Genomic DNA, 19742 nt, shown 5'->3' on the forward strand with positions numbered 1-19742 from the left:
GGTGAATCCTCTATTCTGATTGGCTGCGGGGTGTCCATTAAAAAGTGATAATGGACACCCATAAAGATGTTCCGGTAAAATTGCCTGATTACGTTCTAAATATTACTGCGCTGCATGGCTCAAACGCTTGTTGGTAACCACGGGAACGCAGCAACGGACACTTGGACCATAACAACTTTATTTTTTTCAGCGCATCACGGCACTGGAGTCTGTAAACACACAAGCGGTAAGAAGTGCACTGGACCTCTGAAAAACTTTGTGTCACGTAACATTTGAGCCGTCACCTCACCTCCCTTCACTGATCAACCATCAGGCTGTGGCAGAGTCACTATGGCAACACGCTGCGGTCACAGCAGGTCCCTCTTTTTTTTTTCTTTTATCGCCGACGAGAGTTATTAAATAGTCCGCTCGGCTCAGCCGCTTAAAGACGTATGATTTTAACGGTAAAAATAACGGTTTAATATGTATTTATCTCGTAAGTGACCATGGTATAAGCGGGATAATGCCCGACGAGGTGTCCGATTATCAGAAATTAATGGACACCTCGTCGGGCATTATCCCTTACTTAAACCCCCCATCAACAAACAAAGTGTTCTGGTAAGCTCTGAATGGGCTCTTTGTACAGCTGCACTACTTCCTGAACTTAATGCTGCTCCTTTGTTTCCTGTCTTACATTAACAGACAGACTGATTAATCCAGGTGTGTCTGAGGAGTCACGATGGTCAGACACACATGGATTAATCAGTCTGTCAGTTAATGTACGGCTGTTGTGAACCAGCCGTTGTGAACAGGGCTGTTCAGAGAGGATGAAAAGAGCTGTGATGTTTGATCCTTGGGGGATTTTGACCAAAGCAGGTCACAGACATGTCTTTAAGACACCTGGGAACTATTTTAATTTGTGGAAAAGCGACAGAATATGTCTCCTTTAAACATTTCATTTTAATATTTCACCCATTCATTATAGACGTGTGTTTACTGTTCAGTCTCCTCTCTGTCTCTCTTTCTCAGTGTCCTTTCAAATCCTGTTCGAGCCTAAGGGTGTTGGGTTTTGTGGTATGCAAACTATACCTTATACTCTTAAAAATGCACAAATTGATATTTATAGTTTTACCCATAAGATGGTAAAACTGAGTATTTTTGTAAGAGAGGCAAATATAAACCTTAAACTGTGTGTTTTGTAGAGAGAATCAAAAGACACCGGAAAGTAAAGAAGAAACAAATGAAAATATGATTACTGATTTTATTTAGTTTCAGGAAAAATGAACATCAAGGTATTCAGCCTGTCAAATATAGGAGAGTATACATTTGTTGTTATTATTTGTCTGCATTCAGGAGCAACCTCCTATGAGAGGACGTAGACAGAGAGCAGAACAGTGAGGATGACTCCGGTGGCTGGACCGACACTGGAGGAAGCTGCGGTGACGAAGCCCGGCTGGTTGGTGGTGATGTGGCTCTTGATCCAGGACTCATACTGGGACACTCGGGTGAAGAGTGATGGAATTTCAGGCAAAACACAGAGTTCGCTTAGAAGAGGCATCACCACTCCACGTTGGACCCACCTGGACCCACTTTTAGTCATCATGGGGCCGCCACCATCACCCTGCACAGGATTAAAATTACAATGGCCCTGAGGGTTTAACTCACTGTAGCTTAACCTGTTCACGCAGGCCCCCTAGTGGTTGGGACGCCGGCGTCCCAAATCAATAACACACGAACGGCGTCCTTAATATAACGAAAAGTAGGCATGCTGTAATTAAAACTCCACCACAGACCTTTTAAGGACACTTTCAGCAACAGGTAGAAAAAAAAATGAAGTTTCTAGGTGCTACGGTTTTTTCACAGTCACTGAAAATGTCTCAAACAATATCAGACTACGGCAGCTCACAAGTGACGTCACGTCAACAACGAAGGTGATTTTAACATATATGTACCATCTGTACACCTCTTCTTTCACCACCAAAAAATCGTTTTCTGTCATATAAACAAAAGCAAAGCACAAAAATGCAGTTTTTACCCCATCAAAGGTTTAAACAAGCCTGCTCACTCAACAAAAACAAACCCGGAAGTCATTTTCGAGTGCCGAAAAAGACGGACAATAATCAATAATAGACCCACTAAAACACTGAATAAAATTACAAGCTTACCCTTTTTTAAAAGCTGAACATGTGCTCGAAAATAATCCATTGATTGATTTTATCCATCGTGACCAGATATTCCACGGCGTTTTACGTAACTCCGCAGTTCTAATACTACTCGCATTCTCCGGCAGACTGCGCACCCGCTTTGCGCATCTCTCGTCGCCTGTCAATCAAAGTCACGGGGGTGAAAACTTTTTGGTCCAATAGCAGAGACTCTAAGGTGTGACCTGATATATAATGATCCCTGATTGGGCAAAGCTTAAGCCTGCACCCAGCTGGTTCATGTGGTTCCCTCTCCCCCTAGTGTCAACATGTAAGCAATACAAGTCGACACAAAAAGTGTGTTTTTACTGCCCCAAGTTTAATTAAAAATAATAATAAAAGACAAAATGAACTATTTCAAATGTCCTTGTTAATTTAAGCCATCACTGATGGTTGTGGGATGTTTACTTCTGGAGTTTTAAAGGAAAATAACAATATAATACAGGCGAAAATAGGTAAATTCATGTTTGGATGGGTTTTGGACACTAAATATTCATCCCCAGAAATAAAATTTTCAAATGGCATTTTACTTATGTAACTGGTGTTCCTAAAACCCATCAAGTGTGTGATTGGCCCCAATAGGTTATCTGTTGGAAAAAAAAAAAAATCTCACTAAAATCTTGCAGTGTGCATTTTAGCCAAATTGGACAATTTTGGACAGGTTTTGCACACTGTACATCGCCAAGGGACACTGTTTGGAAAAACTCTATAGTGCCTCAGTAGTTTTACATATCAACCTAAAATTTGGTACACATGTGGACAGGGAGTGTGTGAACCATATATGTAAAATTCAACCTGTTTTATAATTAGGATTTTGATATATCACCTTTTCACCAAAAATTTCAAACTCGTTTTTTTTTTTTTCAAAAAAAAATAGCAATTCCAGAAGCCCATTTTTTTATGGAATGACTCAATTCAATATTTTATACATATAGATGTAAAGGGACAAAGGTTGTCTTTCATTTAAGCCATAAACCATAGTTGTGGGATTAGTACTTCTGTGGCTATTAAGCTTTAATTGCAGTGATACAAAAACAGGCGGAAATTGCCAAAAATGGCCTCTGCATGAAAAACACATGCAAAGACCCAGTTAAAGCTGAAGACTGAGGTTAAGCTAACTGCATTAGCCCTTTACCCATAATACTATACCTCAAACATTCGGAAAATACTGCAGTACTTGGTGTACTATAGTGAAAAAAATATTATTAATAATAATTATTATAATAATAATAATAATTATAATTATTATTAATAATTATATTATTATTGTTATTTATAATTATATTATTATTATTAATAATAATAATAATAATAATAATAATAATAATAGAATAGAATAATCATCAATCAATCAATCAATCAATCAATCAATCAATCAATCAATCAATCAATCAATCAATCAATCAAATCTTTACTGCAGACACAATAATTAAAAGGTTCCTCACATAGCAGATGCCCTCCCATCCAGAGGAGACGCCGGCACAGATCATGTTGTCTGTGATTATTCCATAGAGTTTGTTGCACTCACTGTTGGAAACGACAGACATTTCCACCTCCCGCAGGTCTGACGGAGAGAGGAGATGTCAGTGTTAACAGAACAGGAACTGAAGGTTTGAGAAGAACTAACACCCAGAATTCCACTGGACACATATCCGCCCCACGCATCTGCAGCCGGTGGAAGCACAAGCATTGACTAGAATGAATAATTATTATAATAATAACTTGTGTAGTGCATTTCAAAATACCCAAGGTGCTAGGGACAGTATGTGGCTTATTTGGCTTTTTATTAGCAAAAATCAAATATCGCTTTCATAAATAGCCTGCCGAAGTCTAATCACAACCGTATACAAATGACCAACCATGTGTGTAAAAAAAAAAAAAAAACATTGAAAAAAAAACCTCGAAAGTAATTGGTCAAAGATATTGTTAGCAGTTAGCGGTCAGTTTGTGAATGTGTTTGTCCTCGGCGGCCGGCGGGAGGGGTGAGCGAGTGAGCTGAACGTTGGATGTCACGGTTTAGCCCTGTACTGTCTTTGAGGGTTAAAACGTTAAAATGTTGAGTTAAAGTTCATAATTTGATAATTAAGCAGGTCTAAAAAAGGTGTATGTGTTTTGGTTCAAAGAAACCACGTCAGAGTGAGTGGTCTTCTCGTTGGTTCAGAGAAACCGCGTCAGAGTGAGCGCTCGGCTCGTCATGTCCAGCTATGCTGTGTTTTTTCTGTTACATGCTAGTTCTCATGCAAAAGGTGAAAAGATGAGCACAGACAGCTAAACAGACTGCCAAATAATATTGTTGGACGCTTTTGCCTTGGAGAATATATATCTGTGAGTATAGTATGTGAATAGCGTTACATGATTGTGTATTTTAGTGGTTAAGACATGATTAGTTATGTTTAAGCTGAATAGCCTATACTTTGCTAGCTGTCAGTAGCTTACATGCTAACTCTTCATTTTGCTAACCTATGGATGCTAATTGAAATGTATTCATACAATGTTACTGTAAGTTAAGTGTGTTTCTATTTGTGATAATTTCAGTTTTTACGGAGGAGGAGGAGGAGAAATAGTGGACTCCATTAAAGGACAAGAAAAGATCAAGCCTTGTGGTTTTTTGGAGAGCTTCTATCCGTTTCGTTAACTGACTGTCTAGCTTTGCATAGCCACACGCACTGCGAGGGCAGTAGGTACAGTAAAAAAGATATTACACGGCGGGCTCAAGCATTAAAACACAATATTCAGCAAACATGAGTCTACGCTCAGGAAAATATTATCTTAAAGAAGATACCACTACACTGCTAGAAGAAGCTAGTGGAGAACAGCAAACAGAGGTTGTAGATCAAACAACAAAGAAGAAGATGACTCATCAACCACGTGATGCTAAGTCCCAGTCATCCAAAACATCCACTAGATACTCATCAACATCCTCTTCAGCCACAAAAGTCTACGCTAAGGCGAAAGCTGCGAAGGCTGAATTAGCTTTCGCTGAACGAGAGGCTGAGACGATGAGACGGAAAGCTGAACTGGAAGCAAACATGCTGAAGCAAAAGGCTAGCTTCGACGCTGATCTCCATCTCCTACAGTGTCAAAGAGCTGCTGCTGCAGCTGAAGCTGAGGCTACAGCCTTTCAGGAGGCAGAGGTTGGAAGCGGGAGGCGCAGCCAGCTTCCAGATGTCGAAGAAGATCCCCTCAGTACAGTTCAACGTACTTGTGAGTACGTCCAGCAACATTCTGACATGTTCATTCAGGAACAGCCTTTGGAACCTGTAGTCGTGGAGACACATGAAAGAAAAATTGATAAACAGGAAACACTGGACACTAAGCATAGAGTTTCTCATGACATCCAAAGAAACATACAGCCAGTCTACAGAGATGTGAAAAAAGAGCCAATAAGAAATGTAGGTCTGTTTGACACTTACCCTTATGGTACTCAGAACGCAGCTAACCATGAAAGAGAGTACTTACCTGAGTCTAAGGGCACACAAGACTTCGCGAGATATCTCATTAGGAGAGAGATGGTTAGTGCTGGTCTTTTGCAATTTGACGACAAACCAGAAAATTATTGGTCATGGAAGGCTTCTTTTCTGAGTTCCACGAAAGATTTGAATCTTTCAGACAGAGAAGAACTAGACCTGTTAACCAAATGGCTGGGAGCTGAATCATCGGAGCAGGCTAAGAGAATCCGTGCAGTGCACGTCCTCAATCCCGCTGCAGGCGCTGCTATGGTTTGGCAACGTCTCGAAGAGTGTTATGGGACTCCCGAGGTCATCGAAGACGCACTGCTAAAAAAGATCGAGAACTTTCCAAGGCTAACCAATAGAGATACTATTAAGCTGAGAGAGCTAAGTGACATTCTCCGTGAACTGGAGTGTGCTAAGCAAGATGGTGCACTGTCTGGGCTCTCATATTTGGATACAGCTCGTGGGGTAAAACAAATAGTGGAAAAACTCCCTTATAACCTCCAAGAGAAATGGATCAGCTTTGGAAGCAAGTACAAGGAGGATTACAGAGTGGCTTTTCCTCCCTTCTCTGTCTTCTCAAGGTTCGTTGAACAACAGGCGAAGATAAAAAACGATCCAAGCTTCACTATAACCCCCAACAGCAGTCATGTCACTTCAAGGATCGAAAAGCCTACAAGGTACAGTGGTAAAGGGTCTGTGGCTGTACATAAAACTGACATCCCTGCAGAGTCATCAGGTCAGGCCAGTTCTGCGCTAAGGAAAATGGAAGAACCAGATCGTCAGTGTCCGATACATAGAAAGCCCCACCCACTGAAAAAGTGCAAGCTCTTTAGAAACAAAACTCTAGAAGAGCGCAAATCATACCTCAGAGAGAATCACATCTGTTACAGATGCTGTGGGTCTACTCAACACATGGCAAGAGATTGTAAAATGACTGTCAAGTGTTTTGAGTGTAACAGTGACAAACACATCGCAGCTCTGCACCCGGGTCCCCCTCTTCTGACCACACAGAGTGCGGTGGACGACAGAGATGAAAGCGGGGAGCAAAATGAAAGCCCACCATCTTCAGTCACCTCCAAATGTACGGAGGTTTGTGGAAGTGCAGACGGTGCAAGGTCTTGTTCCAAGATCTGTTTGGTGAAAGCATATCCTGAAGGGAAAAAGGAGAAGGCAATCAAGATGTATGCGGTGTTAGACGAACAAAGCAATAAGTCTCTCGCCAAGACAGAGTTTTTCAGTCTTTTTGAAGTGAAGACTAGCTCCGCCCCTTATACCCTGAAAACTTGTGCTGGGAAATTAGAGACTTCCGGTAGAAGAGCGGCTAATTTCACCATTGAGTCCATGGATGGGAAAGTAAAGCTTGCCTTACCCCCCTTGATAGAGTGCGACATGGTGCCAGACGATAGGACAGAAATCCCCTCCCCGGAGGTTGCACACCACCACCCTCACCTACGGTCAGTTGCTGGTAAAATTCCACCTGTGGACCAAGACGCACCAATCCTTCTGCTCTTAGGAAGGGACATCCTAAGGGTGCACAAAGTACGTGAGCAAATCAATGGGCTCCACAACGCACCTTATGCACAGCGGTTAGACCTAGGCTGGGTCATTGTGGGAGATGTGTGCTTGGGCACAGTTCATAAGCCATCAGAGGTGAATGTTTACAAAACAAATGTCCTGAACAACGGCCGCGTATCCTTCCTTAGGCCATGTCCAAACAGCATCCACGTGAAGGAAGACTATGGTGGTATGACCCAGCATTACAGTGCAACCTTCCCTGCATGTGACACGAACACAAGTCTCCATGAGAGTACAGACAACCTAGGGTGTTCTGTGTTTGACAGGTCAAAGGATGACAACAGACTAGCACTGTCCATTGAAGACAAAGCCTTCCTAGCTCTCATGGATTCTGAAGTCTACCAAAATGAGGAGAACAGCTGGGTGGCTCCTTTACCTTTTCGGGTTCCTAGACGACGCCTTCCAAGCAACAAGGAGCAAGCCTTGAAACGCCTCTGCTCACTTCGGAGAACCCTGGAGAAAAAGCCAGAAATGAGAGAACATTATATCAAGTTCATGCAGAAGATGTTGGACAGCGACCAAGCTGAGGTTGCTCCATCTTTGGACAAAGGGAAAGAGCACTGGTATTTGCCAACCTTTGGTGTGTATCACCCGAAGAAACCCAACCAGATACGCGTTGTTTTCGACTCGAGTGCTGAATGTGATGGAACCTCACTCAATGATGTCCTCCTTAGTGGACCGGACTTGAATAACACTCTGCTGGGAGTTCTTTTACGGTTCCGTAAAGAACCCGTCGCTCTTACAGCAGACGTGGAGCAAATGTTTTATTGTTTTGTCGTCCGAGAAGAGGACAGGGATTATCTTCGGTACCTCTGGTATGAGGATAATGACATAAGCAAGAATGTGACCGAGTACAGGATGAAGGTCCATGTTTTTGGAAACAGCCCTTCACCTTCTGTGGCCATCTACTGCATGAGACGAGCAGCACAAAAAGGTGAACAAGAACATGGTTCGGATGCAAGACAGTTCGTCGAGAGGCAGTTTTACGTAGACGACGGTCTCACCTCAGTCGCCACACCTGAAGAGGCAATAGATCTTCTCTCACGAACCAGAGAAATGTTGGCAGAATCCAACCTGCGACTACACAAAGTGCCATCAAACAGTAGTCAGGTAATGGAAGCGTTTCCAGTAGAGGACCGTGCCAAAGATCTGAAGGATCTGGACCTCGGAGTGGATCCTCTCCCCCTTCAGAGGAGTCTGGGTCTCTCCTGGAATTTGGGAACAGACAGCTTTACTTACCTGGTGTCCTCTGAAGAAAAGCCGTACACACGGAGAGGTGTGTTGTCAACAGTTAACAGTTTGTACGACCCTCTGGGCTTTGTTGCTCCTATAACAATGCAAGGGAAAGCACTTCTGCGGGAGTTGTCATCTGAACAGAGTGAGTGGGATGCTCCTCTCCTCCCACGAAAGGAGGCAGAATGGAACTCATGGAGAGACTCTTTAAAGGCTCTGGAAGAATTGCATATAAAGAGGTGCTACATACCAGTTTCACTGTCCTCCACACAGACAAAAGAACTGTGTATCTTCTCAGATGCTTCCACAGTAGCGATAGGAGCAGTGGCCTACCTGAGAGCTGCAGACACTGAGGGACAGTATCATGTCGGATTTGTCATGGGGAAGTCAAAATTAGCTCCTCGCCCTGCTCACACCATCCCGCGTTTGGAGCTCTGTGCAGCGGTGCTGGCTGTTGAGCTATACGAGTTGATCAGCGATGAGATGGACATCGAGATAGCCACTGTGAAGTTCTTCACCGACAGTAAGATAGTCCTTGGCTACATTCATAACTCTACAAAAAGGTTTTACCTCTATGTTTCCAACCGGGTAACTCGGATCAGACGATCTACACACCCCAACCAGTGGTACTATGTGCCCACAGATCTGAATCCCGCTGATTATGCGACCAGGTTTATGCCAGCATGCCAACTCCAACACAGCAGCTGGTTGTCAGGTCCAGCTTTTCTCTATCAGGACAACGCAGCGGAGATATCCGGATCTAATATCTTCGCCCTTATTGAGCCTGAAGCAGATGATGAGATTCGTCCGGAGGCTACTACCCTGGCAACCAAGGCATCAGAGTCTCAGTTGGGCTCCCAACACTTCGAGCGATGTTCAAGCTGGAGAACACTCTATCACACCATAGCCAAACTCATTCACGTTGCGGCATCCTTCAAAGGAAAGTCAGACAAGGCTGAAAAGAAAGGTTGGAAGTGTTTTGGAGATGCATCCAGCATATGTGAGCATGGGAAAGCCAAAGCTGTGATCATCCGCGCTGTGCAACACAGTTCCTTTAAGGAGGAATTTAAATGTTTTGAAGGTGGACAAACCTTTCCCAAGCAAAGCACACTCAAAAAGCTCAATCCGATTGTGGATGAAGATGGTCTGCTTCGTGTCGGAGGTCGTCTTTCTTGTGCTGATCTGACAAGAGACGAAAAACACCCACTGATCATCCCACACACACATCACATTGCTACACTACTTGTGAGACACTTTCACGAACAAGTAGCTCACCAAGGGCGACACATTACAGAAGGAGCCATCAGATCAGCTGGATACTGGATAATTGGGAGCAAGCGTCTGGTGTCTTCTGTCATTCACAAGTGTGTTACCTGCCGCCGACTGCGAGGAAGGTTGGAGGAGCAGAAGATGGCTGACCTTCCGGCCGACCGACTCACTCCTGAGCCTCCGTTCACCACTGTCGGCCTCGATGTCTTTGGGCCGTGGTCTGTCATGACACGTCGGACAAGAGGAGGATATGCAGACAGCAAACGCTGGGCTGTGTTGTTTACGTGCATGTCAACTAGAGCAGTGCATATCGAGCTGATAGAAACCATGTCAACAGACAGCTTTATCAACGCTCTCCGGAGGTTTTTTGCGGTTCGTGGTCCAGCCAAACTTCTGCGGTCTGACAGAGGAACCAATTTTGTGGGAGCTTGTAAAGAATTGAATATGAACACAGAAAACACAACAGTCAGGAAGTACCTCCAGGAGAAAGGCTGCTCCTGGGTGTTTAATCCCCCTCACGCTTCCCACATGGGCGGCTCCTGGGAAAGGCTCATCGGAGTTTCCAGGCGCATCTTGGATGCAATGTTACTTCAGTCGGGACCGACACGCCTCACACACGAAGTCCTAAGCACTTTCATGGCGGAAGTCATGGCAATCATGAACGCGAGACCTCTCGTGACCATATCCACCGACCCAGATATGCCTATGGTGCTCACCCCAGCGATGCTCCTTACTCAAAAGATGAGCGCGGTTTCAGCCCCTTGTGGAAACTTTGACTCAGCTCAGTTGTATGGCAAGCAATGGAAGCAAGTCCAGTGTCTTGCTGACACGTTTTGGAAGAGATGGAAGGGAGAGTATCTGTCTACGCTACAGAGCCGCAGGAAGTGGACAAAAGACAAACCGAATGTCAAAGAAGGAGATGTTGTCTTGCTGAAAGACAGCCAAGCCCACAGGAATGAGTGGTCAATGGGAATGGTTGTTAAGACTTTCCCAAGCAGTGACAACAGAGTCCGCAAAGTAGAGGTGCGGATTGTGAAGGATGGGACAGCTAAGGTGTTCTTAAGGCCGGTCTCAGAGATCGTAGTCCTTCTTTCAGAGACTTAATGTGTATTGTTTCCATAAGACATTCCCCTTTAAATTCGTGTGTATCTGGAGTGATATAATAATGTAATCATATCAAGCGGGGAGTGTACTGTCTTTGAGGGTTAAAACGTTAAAATGTTGAGTTAAAGTTCATAATTTGATAATTAAGCAGGTCTAAAAAAGGTGTATGTGTTTTGGTTCAAAGAAACCACGTCAGAGTGAGTGGTCTTCTCGTTGGTTCAGAGAAACCGCGTCAGAGTGAGCGCTCGGCTCGTCAAGTCCAGCTATGCTGTGTTTTTTCTGTTACATGCTAGTTCTCATGCAAAAGGTGAAAAGATGAGCACAGACAGCTAAACAGACTGCCAAATAATATTGTTGGACGCTTTTGCCTTGGAGAATATATATCTGTGAGTATAGTATGTGAATAGCGTTACATGATTGTGTATTTTAGTGGTTAAGACATGATTAGTTATGTTTAAGCTGAATAGCCTATACTTTGCTAGCTGTCAGTAGCTTACATGCTAACTCTTCATTTTGCTAACCTATGGATGCTAATTGAAATGTATTCATACAATGTTACTGTAAGTTAAGTGTGTTTCTATTTGTGATAATTTCAGTTTTTACGGAGGAGGAGGAGGAGAAATAGTGGACTCCATTAAAGGACAAGAAAAGATCAAGCCTTGTGGTTTTTTGGAGAGCTTCTATCCGTTTCGTTAACTGACTGTCTAGCTTTGCATAGCCACACGCACTGCGAGGGCAGTACAAGCCCCAATACTAGTACATACTGAGGCTTTAACATAAGCATGAGCAGGGGTTTGGGGGTGGGGTTAATGACACAGATTAAGGGAAAGAAGAGAGGAAACACTAAACAGACTCAGAGCTCCAGACTAAATTTTTACTAGGAGCACAGTGGCCCCTAATTTTAGGAGTGCAAGCAGAAAATTGAGGGGTGCACACCGATATTGACTTGCAAAGTAAATTTTCACATTTCCTCTACTTTTCATTGTATTTTGATAAATGCAGAAACTAAAATGTTTTTAATTCACATTTAATTGTGCAACAGTTTTAATGATAAATAATAATAGACAAGTTATAGCCTTCAGCTTAAATACTAAAAATATGTTAATGTGCCAGACCCTCGTCCAGAGAAGAAGGGTCTGGCTGGTCCGCCTATGATATGCGATCTGAGAAAAAAATGCTCCGGCCGTTTGGAATTCTTTCAACCAGTCACAATCGTTGCGGTCGGTGCCATAGCAACGGTGCGCTTGCAAAATATTGCCGGTTGGAAACTGGATTTGGGTCCGTGGTGTAACAGGGGTCCGCCCGCTATTCAGACATGTCTCTATTTAGACATCCCACTATTACGACATCCCTCTATCTAGACATGCCAGTAGTCCGACACTTTTTGATACCGCTATTCCGACACGTCGTCTTTTTTTTTTTTTTTTTTTTACAGCTGTGATACCCAGGCGCGTCTCTTTCTCTCTTTTTTTTCTTTTCAGCATGCCTATCACCGGTTTGATGAGGGAGTGATGTTCTTAATCTCAACAACTAAACTATCAAGTCGCAAACAAAATTGACACACATGATAAACAAACAGAACTATGCTGCAGTTTGTTTGTCAAGTTAACCTGTCACCTTCAGCACCACGGACAGCGCGGATGAGCTGCGGAGAAGCTGCAGCGTCTGGGCTCTGGGCTTATGGCCTAGGGCCTCATTTATCAAAACTGTAAGTAAGCAGTGTACAACTGCTGCTACTAAATTTTTTGCTTAGGCCTACGGCGAAAAGACACCCAAAATATTTACACCATTTTCAGATCTATCAAACTGTGTGTGCACAACTCTCCGCAATTTCTCTTTGATAAATCAAACTGGATCCAAGAATGGTGCACACTTGAACACACCTCATATTCCGCCCCCGGAATGCCTAGACACAACCATATATGGTCAGCACGTGCATATTAAGGACGTGCTTGTGAAAAGAGGGGGAGATCATAGACTTTAAAAAGAATGGACGTAGCACCCATGTAGGCTACTGCGCCATCTTGGATTTTAGATCAGCTGAGACCGAGCTCAGTGGATGTGGCAATCAGCTGTTGCAGCGCAAGTGTATGTTTAACGGCAAAAAAAAAAAGAGCGATCGTCCCCGCGAGCGTTGTAATCTCATTGTGTATTCGGTTAATGAGCGTCGGTTATCGGTCGGAAAGAAAATTCTAAATGTGCATCCCTAATTGGGAGTCCATGGTCCAGTCCATGTACACTAGATATTCATATAAGCTACTGTGCCACACATTGGCGAGTTTATTACATAATGCACCAAATGATTATATTTTCTTCATTAAAAAAGTGCAACACCCGCAATTTGTGATAACTGATACAAAATGTAACAACCTATTACAAAATGCGGCAAAGTTTATTACATATTGCGTTCGAGATTTTTATTACAAAATGTGGCAGATTATTACAAAATGCGGCATTATTACATAATGACGTGAAAATGTATTACATTATTACATAATGCGGCGTTATTACAAGCCTCAAAACACATGTGCCAGACGCACAGAGGCATGCATAAAACACAAATTTTGACCAATTCATACTGTTTAGTTGCTTTTTTAGTTAACTTTAATTTGTTTTGGATTTTTTCAGTTTTCTCAGTCAATTGACTGAGATATAAATCTCAGTCAATATGAGAGATCGAGCCACTCAACAGTTGCCATCTTGGAAGTGTCTGACTCTGCCCACTAACTCCTGGCTGATGCAAAACAGGGCAAAGGGGCGGAGCCTGTGAGGAGCTGAGTCTTTGGTGTATGAAGGCTCGTGGTAAACATAGGACTGACTTGCCTGTCACTCAAAGAGGCCACGCCCGTAATTACATAATTTAGACAATAAACACTTGTCATGAGGGAAATTTTAGAGACCACTGATATTGATGTTGATACTTACGATTATTCGTGATGTATCCCCAGCCGCTGACCCAGACCTTCTTCTCGTCCTCGTAGACGCTGTCAGCTGCTGCCAGACACACAGGTCTGATGTAGTCGTTGAATGTAACCGGTGAGGACAGTTTCATCAGGGCGATGTCGTTATTGGACGGGGTGTTGTTGTATTCTGGATGTCTGATGATCTGGATCACTGTGCGGTTCTGCTCATTAGGATTTGACCCTGATTGTGTGTGACGTCCGAGGTAAACCATCACATCAGAAGTGCTGCCTCTGAGAAAAACAACAAGACAACATGTGACTACATTTTATTCCTCTGTTTGGACAGGTGAGGTGTATGATGTGTCAGAGCTCACCTGCGGAGACAATGAGCGGCCGTCAGGACCCACTGGTCGTTGATGAGGGAGCCTCCACAGATGAAACCATTGTATGTGTTAAGACTGGCCAGCCATGGCCACGCCCCCTCAGCAGCATCCTGACCTCCTATGATCCTGGTGTTGAGCGGCACGGTGCCACAAACTGAAGGTAAAAGGTCAAAGTTCATGTGTGTTTGCAGCTTTTCTGTGAAAAATCTCAGCATGAACTAAAACGATTCAATCTTTTATGTAAGGGATAACTCTAGTCTACATCATCCCGCTTATCACATTATCACATGTCGTAAACAAGAGATTACAGGTTACAGGGCGCGTTTGTGTCGTGGACTCGCGGTGCCACAGAGACGAGAGCTGTGACACCGGGTCAGAGGCTCTGATCGCAGTTACAAGTCATTTATAAGAACGCTGAGGACGGCTGACTGTCGAAACGCGTCCGTTTTCTCGCTGCTGTGCAGTTTCATGAATTAAAAGTGTTAAACTTATAGTGAGTGCTGTCAAAAACTTTTTTGTACTCAGTTTACTTTTCTTATACTTGGAGTTGAGCACGCCGAGTCTGCTGATTACCAAGTCATTTATCTAACATCACAATTAGTACGAAGCTGTTTAATGAAGGTAAGAATGAAACATAAGGTAAATATCCTGAATAAACTGAGCCAAACTCACCGTCAGACTGAGCGTCAGTTCCTGTGGAAGAGACACAAGAAATAATTATAGCTGCTGCGCAGCGATGGGTCGGGTCCGGGCTATTTTTTTGGCAAATTTAGGCAAATTCTGAGCAACAAACAGGAGAATAGGAAGACAGGACAGTTGACCATATAATGTTCATTATGCACCAGTTGAGGATTGAACCCACAACCTCTAGAACCAAAGACCATTATCTATCGTATTGAGCTAATTGACAGGTAGCAGCTCAACAATGGCTTCACAAAATGAGTAAGGCTGTAAAAGGAGCACTGAAAAATCAGTTTCTGAGGTAAAATTCTGATATGTATTTGTCAAACATCATCCACTATGACTCTAAGATTTTGTATATTTGTTTCCCCAAAGACCATCTGGTATATTTATGTGTTATCATCAACTCCCTTGTTGGTCTTGAACCCACAACCTCTGACAACCAAGAAACAGCACCTAACTCACTGAGCTAATTGTCTAGAAGTGAAACGTGCTGTGTGTTGTCTCAAATAGACTCAGGGAGTCAAAGCCAGGAAGCAGGTGTCAAGGCAGATTTAAAAAATGGTCAAAATGTACATATACCACGGCCTGTTGTGATGTATTGCTTAAGTACACCACAAATAAACTGACGCCCTGGGTTATTCCAAATCCTACTCAACAACCTCAGTTGTGGGACACCACCACCAGCCGACTCCACTGCAGTTTTTGAACAACCTCACTTTAATAGGATGGCGTATTCTTAAAGGGATAGTTCACCCAAAATTCAAATTTCACTCATTATCTACTCTCCCTCATGTGGACTAAGGGCTGGGAGAAGTTTCAGAGTCCTCCGTGGCTTCTCTGAGTTACAGGGGGTCTCGGCGTAGCAGTGCATGTCCATATAACGGTTGCAAATGGATACCAACTGTCTTCGTCACAAAAAAACACACCAAAAAACATCCAAATACCTCCATGCTGCTCGTATGTAATGTCCGTCTTGTATTGAAGCCCCGAAATGCAAAATTGTTCCGATGTTTGTAGCGGAAGAGGACGGACCCTGGTCTGTCCAAACCAGGAAGAGGAGCTTCCGTTACAAACAAGCTTGAAACATAAGCTGTGTCTCAATCCAGGGGCTGCAGCCTTCGGAGGACCCAGCCTACGCGGTCTCCGGAGGCAACGGCTTCGGAGGCTCCTCCGACGGCCGCATCAACGGTCGGTAAATGAGACGGTCTAGCCTTCGGAGCATATCCTGATTGCATCCGAATGTAAACAACGGCCGAACGTAAACAACAGCGTAACGTTAAACATTTGAAAGTGGCGCCTGCAACGGCTCTACCGCTTTTCCGCTCCTCACTTTTTTTTCTTCTTTTTTTGAATAAGTAGAATAAATACACAGGCAGTTATCATTAATATACTAATAAACAAACCATTGAACAGCAGCCAGGGGGCTCCAGGCTTCAGGCTATTAAGTGAATAGAGAATAAAGAGCAGAGTGATATGTTTTCATAGCTTTATTATCATTTGAGTCAGATGCTTTGCCTCCGCTCCTCACCTGTGCAGTCAGAGCAGAGCTCAGCTCAGCGGGCGACCGCGCCTCCGAGCCGGCCGCAGAGCCGGGTTACCGTGGCTACAGCACAGAGCCGGGTTACCGTGGCTACAGTACAGAGCTGCTCCGTTCGATAGCTAGCGGCTAGGTTGCTAATAACAACAACGGTGCAGCAAAGCATCTTGGGATATGGGAGGCCGCGAAGGATAGTAGCGATGCATCCTCGGAATGCAGGGGAAAGGAGGACGCATTTGGAGGAGCCTTCAAATTTGGACGAATTGGGACAGCCTTCGCGCAGCGCTGTGACGTAATCGGCCTTCAAATGCAGCCTTCGAAGGATGCAGACCCTGAATTGAGACACAGCAATAGACTTATTTAATTTTTTTCGGGCCAATTTCGCGTTTCGGGGCTTCAATATAAGACGGACATTACATACGAGCAGCATGGAGGTATTTGGATGTTTTTTGGTGTGTCTTTTTGTTACGAAGACAGTTGGTATCCATTCACAACCGTTATATGGACATGCACTGCTACGCCGAGACCCCCTGTAACTCAGAGAAGCCACGGAGGACTCTGAAACTTCTCCCAACCCTTAGTCCAGAAATTTCAATTTTGGGTGAACTATCCCTTTAACTATTTCCTGATCTTGTTTAATTTTTATACTATATACTTTATTTATTTCTCACGACCACGCAAGTGGTATGGAGCACAAACAATAAAACAGTACAAATAATCAGACATAGCAAGAGGCAGTGGAGGCTGTACATACTTTGTACATACATCTCTGACCAGGACAGAGCAGAATCTATCACTTAAACAGAGGAAGAACACATTTCAGAAAAGCACCTAGCTTATAAATAACTTTTCTTTTATCAGACTGTAATAACAAAATTAGTTTAAACATAGATGGGCGACAAACATAGTATTTAGGGAGGTATTTTTCTCTTAGATATACAATACATGTGTTCTTGCATTCAAACAATGCAAAACAATTATTTTAACATTTTATCTGCCCTGCAAGAGCACTTCTATCATTTCATTTATTTATAATTTCATTTGTATTGTACTTTTGTATATGAATTTGTTTGTACTTTCACTGTCTTTGTGGACACACAAATGTAGCATAGCCACGGGAGAAATCCTGTTTAGTTCCTCTTTAAGCTGGTCTGCTCTCCCTGCCTCCCTGCCAGAAGCTTCCTTCTTCAGCTGTTGTTAACATTTCCATGTTTCCCATATTCTCTGTTGTAAACTGTCTATTGCACGTCTGTCCGTCCTGGGTGAGGGATCCCTCCTCTGTTGCTCACCCTGAGGTTTCTCAGATTTTTCCCTGTTAAAAGGGTTTTCCATGGAGTTTTTCCTCAGTGGATATGAGGGTCTAAGGACAGAGGATGTTGTTACGATGCCATGTGAAGCCCTTTGAGACAAACTGTTGGTAAAAACGGGCTATACAAATAAAATTGCTTTGCCTTACTTCAAAATCCTTGTGGGTGTAATAACTTGGTACTGTAGTAAAATCTGCTCTGATTATGAAAAAAAGAGGTAGGCTAGTCTTACAAGAGTAAAGTTACAATTTAAAGAGAATGGAGTGTTAATTTTAATGTTTTGTGTTGATTCAGTGTATAAAGTGAGTCAATTATATTGTTAGATAAATACACAAACAGTACTGTGGGAATAAAATAATGAATTATCTGAGGTTATTCACTCTGTTCAGATATTTTTCCTCTGTCGTTACTATAAAGACAAATCAACTGATCAACACCGATGCTCTGCTGAGGCCAGGTTGATTTAATATTAATATTTTTTACAATATCTATTTATAATATGGAGCAGGCAGAGCTCACCTGTGAGTGTCGACACCAACACCAACAGCACGGCAGCACAAAGCAGCTTCACCTCCATGATGGAAACGTCTCCAGACTGAGTTGATACCGAACGGAGAAATGAGGGTCACTGTTTTTAAATACCTCTACATATTAACTTACCTGAACAAACCTGGTCCTGCCCACAAACCACTAACTCTAATCATTTATGACACTCTATCAATGATCCACTCACATCCTGTAAATGACTATATGCTGAATCTGCTATTACTGTATATTACGGATGTTTTTATGAGTTCATTAATCCAGACCAAAACTTTTATAACTGTGTCTATATAAGTTACACCATGATTAGTATCAGCGTAGGAAAATCCAACTCCAACTTTGCAACATTAAAGTCAAATTTTATTTATAGCTCAATGTCATTTATACAACTTATTGTACATTATGCATAGAAAACAATTCTTAGAAAACACAGCACTTGGTTGAAGATTAAATCTGCAGTTTTTTAAAGTTCCTAAATATTTCCCTTCAAATCAAAATTGTGTCGTATGATGAAAGGGATAGTTCACTCAAAATTGAAATTTCATCTACTCACCCTCATGTGGACTAAGGTCTGGGAGAAGTTTCAGAGTCCTCCGTGGCTTCTCTGAGTTACAGGGGGTCTCGGTGCAGCAGTGCATGTCCATATAACGGTTGCAAATGGATACCAACTGTCTTCAGAACAAAAAGACACACCAAAAAACATCCAAATACCTCCATGCTGCTGGTATGTAATGTCCGTCTTGTATAGAAGCCCCGAAATGCGAAACTGTCCCGAAAAAATTAAATAAGTCTATATTTCAAGCTTGTTTGTAGCGGAAGCTCCTCTTCCCGGTTCGTCCAAATCTCTCGCGATTTGCGCCGACGTCAGTAATCACACTGACGCCGGCGCAAATCTCCAGGAAGAGAAGCTTCCGCTACAAAACAAGCTTGAAATATAGACTTATATAATTTTTTCAGAACAATTTCTCATGTTGGGGCTTCAATACAAGACGGACATTACATACGAGCAGCATGGAAGTATTTGGATGTTTTTTGGTGTGTCTTTTTGTTACGAAGAAAAGTGGTATCCATTTGCAACCGTCATATAGACATGCAGTGCTGCACGGAGCCCCGCTGTAATGCTGCGTTCACATGGAGTCCGGTAAACGGCAGATGGCATGCTGGACTCCATGTTAGTGGACGAGAGAACGACGGTAAAACTTGGGGGAGCACGGCAAAAAAATATCGTGCATGGCAACGGCAAACGGCAATGCCGTCCCGAGTTCAAATATTTTAACTTTTGCCGTCTGCCGTGACGATAAACTCAACCGAACGTGACGTGTGAGTACGAGTATGTTGACATTGTCATAGCAACATGGTGAGGCGTCTTGCCGTCGTGACGTGCTGTCCGACAGTTTGTTTTTACCGTTCCGTCCAGCGGCATTTGCCGTTTACCGGACTCCATGTGAACGCAGCATAACTCAGAGAAGCCACGGAGGACTCTGAAACTTCTCCCAGCCCTTAGTCCACATGAGGGTGAGTAGATAATGAGTGAAATTTCAATATTTGGTGAACTATCCCTTTAATATA

At 43.2% G+C, this 19742-nt stretch overlaps 1 protein-coding gene across 1 annotated transcript; it reads right to left on the reverse strand.

The window, feature by feature from the left end:
* Positions 1–1289: 1289 nt before the first annotated feature.
* LOC310990579 (prostasin-like) lies at positions 1290–18241 on the reverse strand. The gene is made up of 6 exons (XM_083978012.1): positions 18150–18241; positions 14775–14795; positions 14094–14256; positions 13742–14010; positions 3626–3744; positions 1290–1600 (listed from the first exon to the last, which is right to left on the reverse strand). The coding sequence occupies exons 1-6, from the start codon at positions 18205–18207 to the stop codon at positions 1343–1345; spliced, it is 888 nt and encodes a 295-aa protein (XP_083834138.1). The 5' UTR covers positions 18208–18241; the 3' UTR covers positions 1290–1342.
* Positions 18242–19742: the final 1501 nt, after the last annotated feature.

This window comes from Trachurus trachurus, assembly GCF_905171665.1.
Source record: "Trachurus trachurus genome assembly, chromosome: 8".
Lineage (NCBI taxonomy): Eukaryota > Metazoa > Chordata > Actinopteri > Carangiformes > Carangidae > Trachurus > Trachurus trachurus.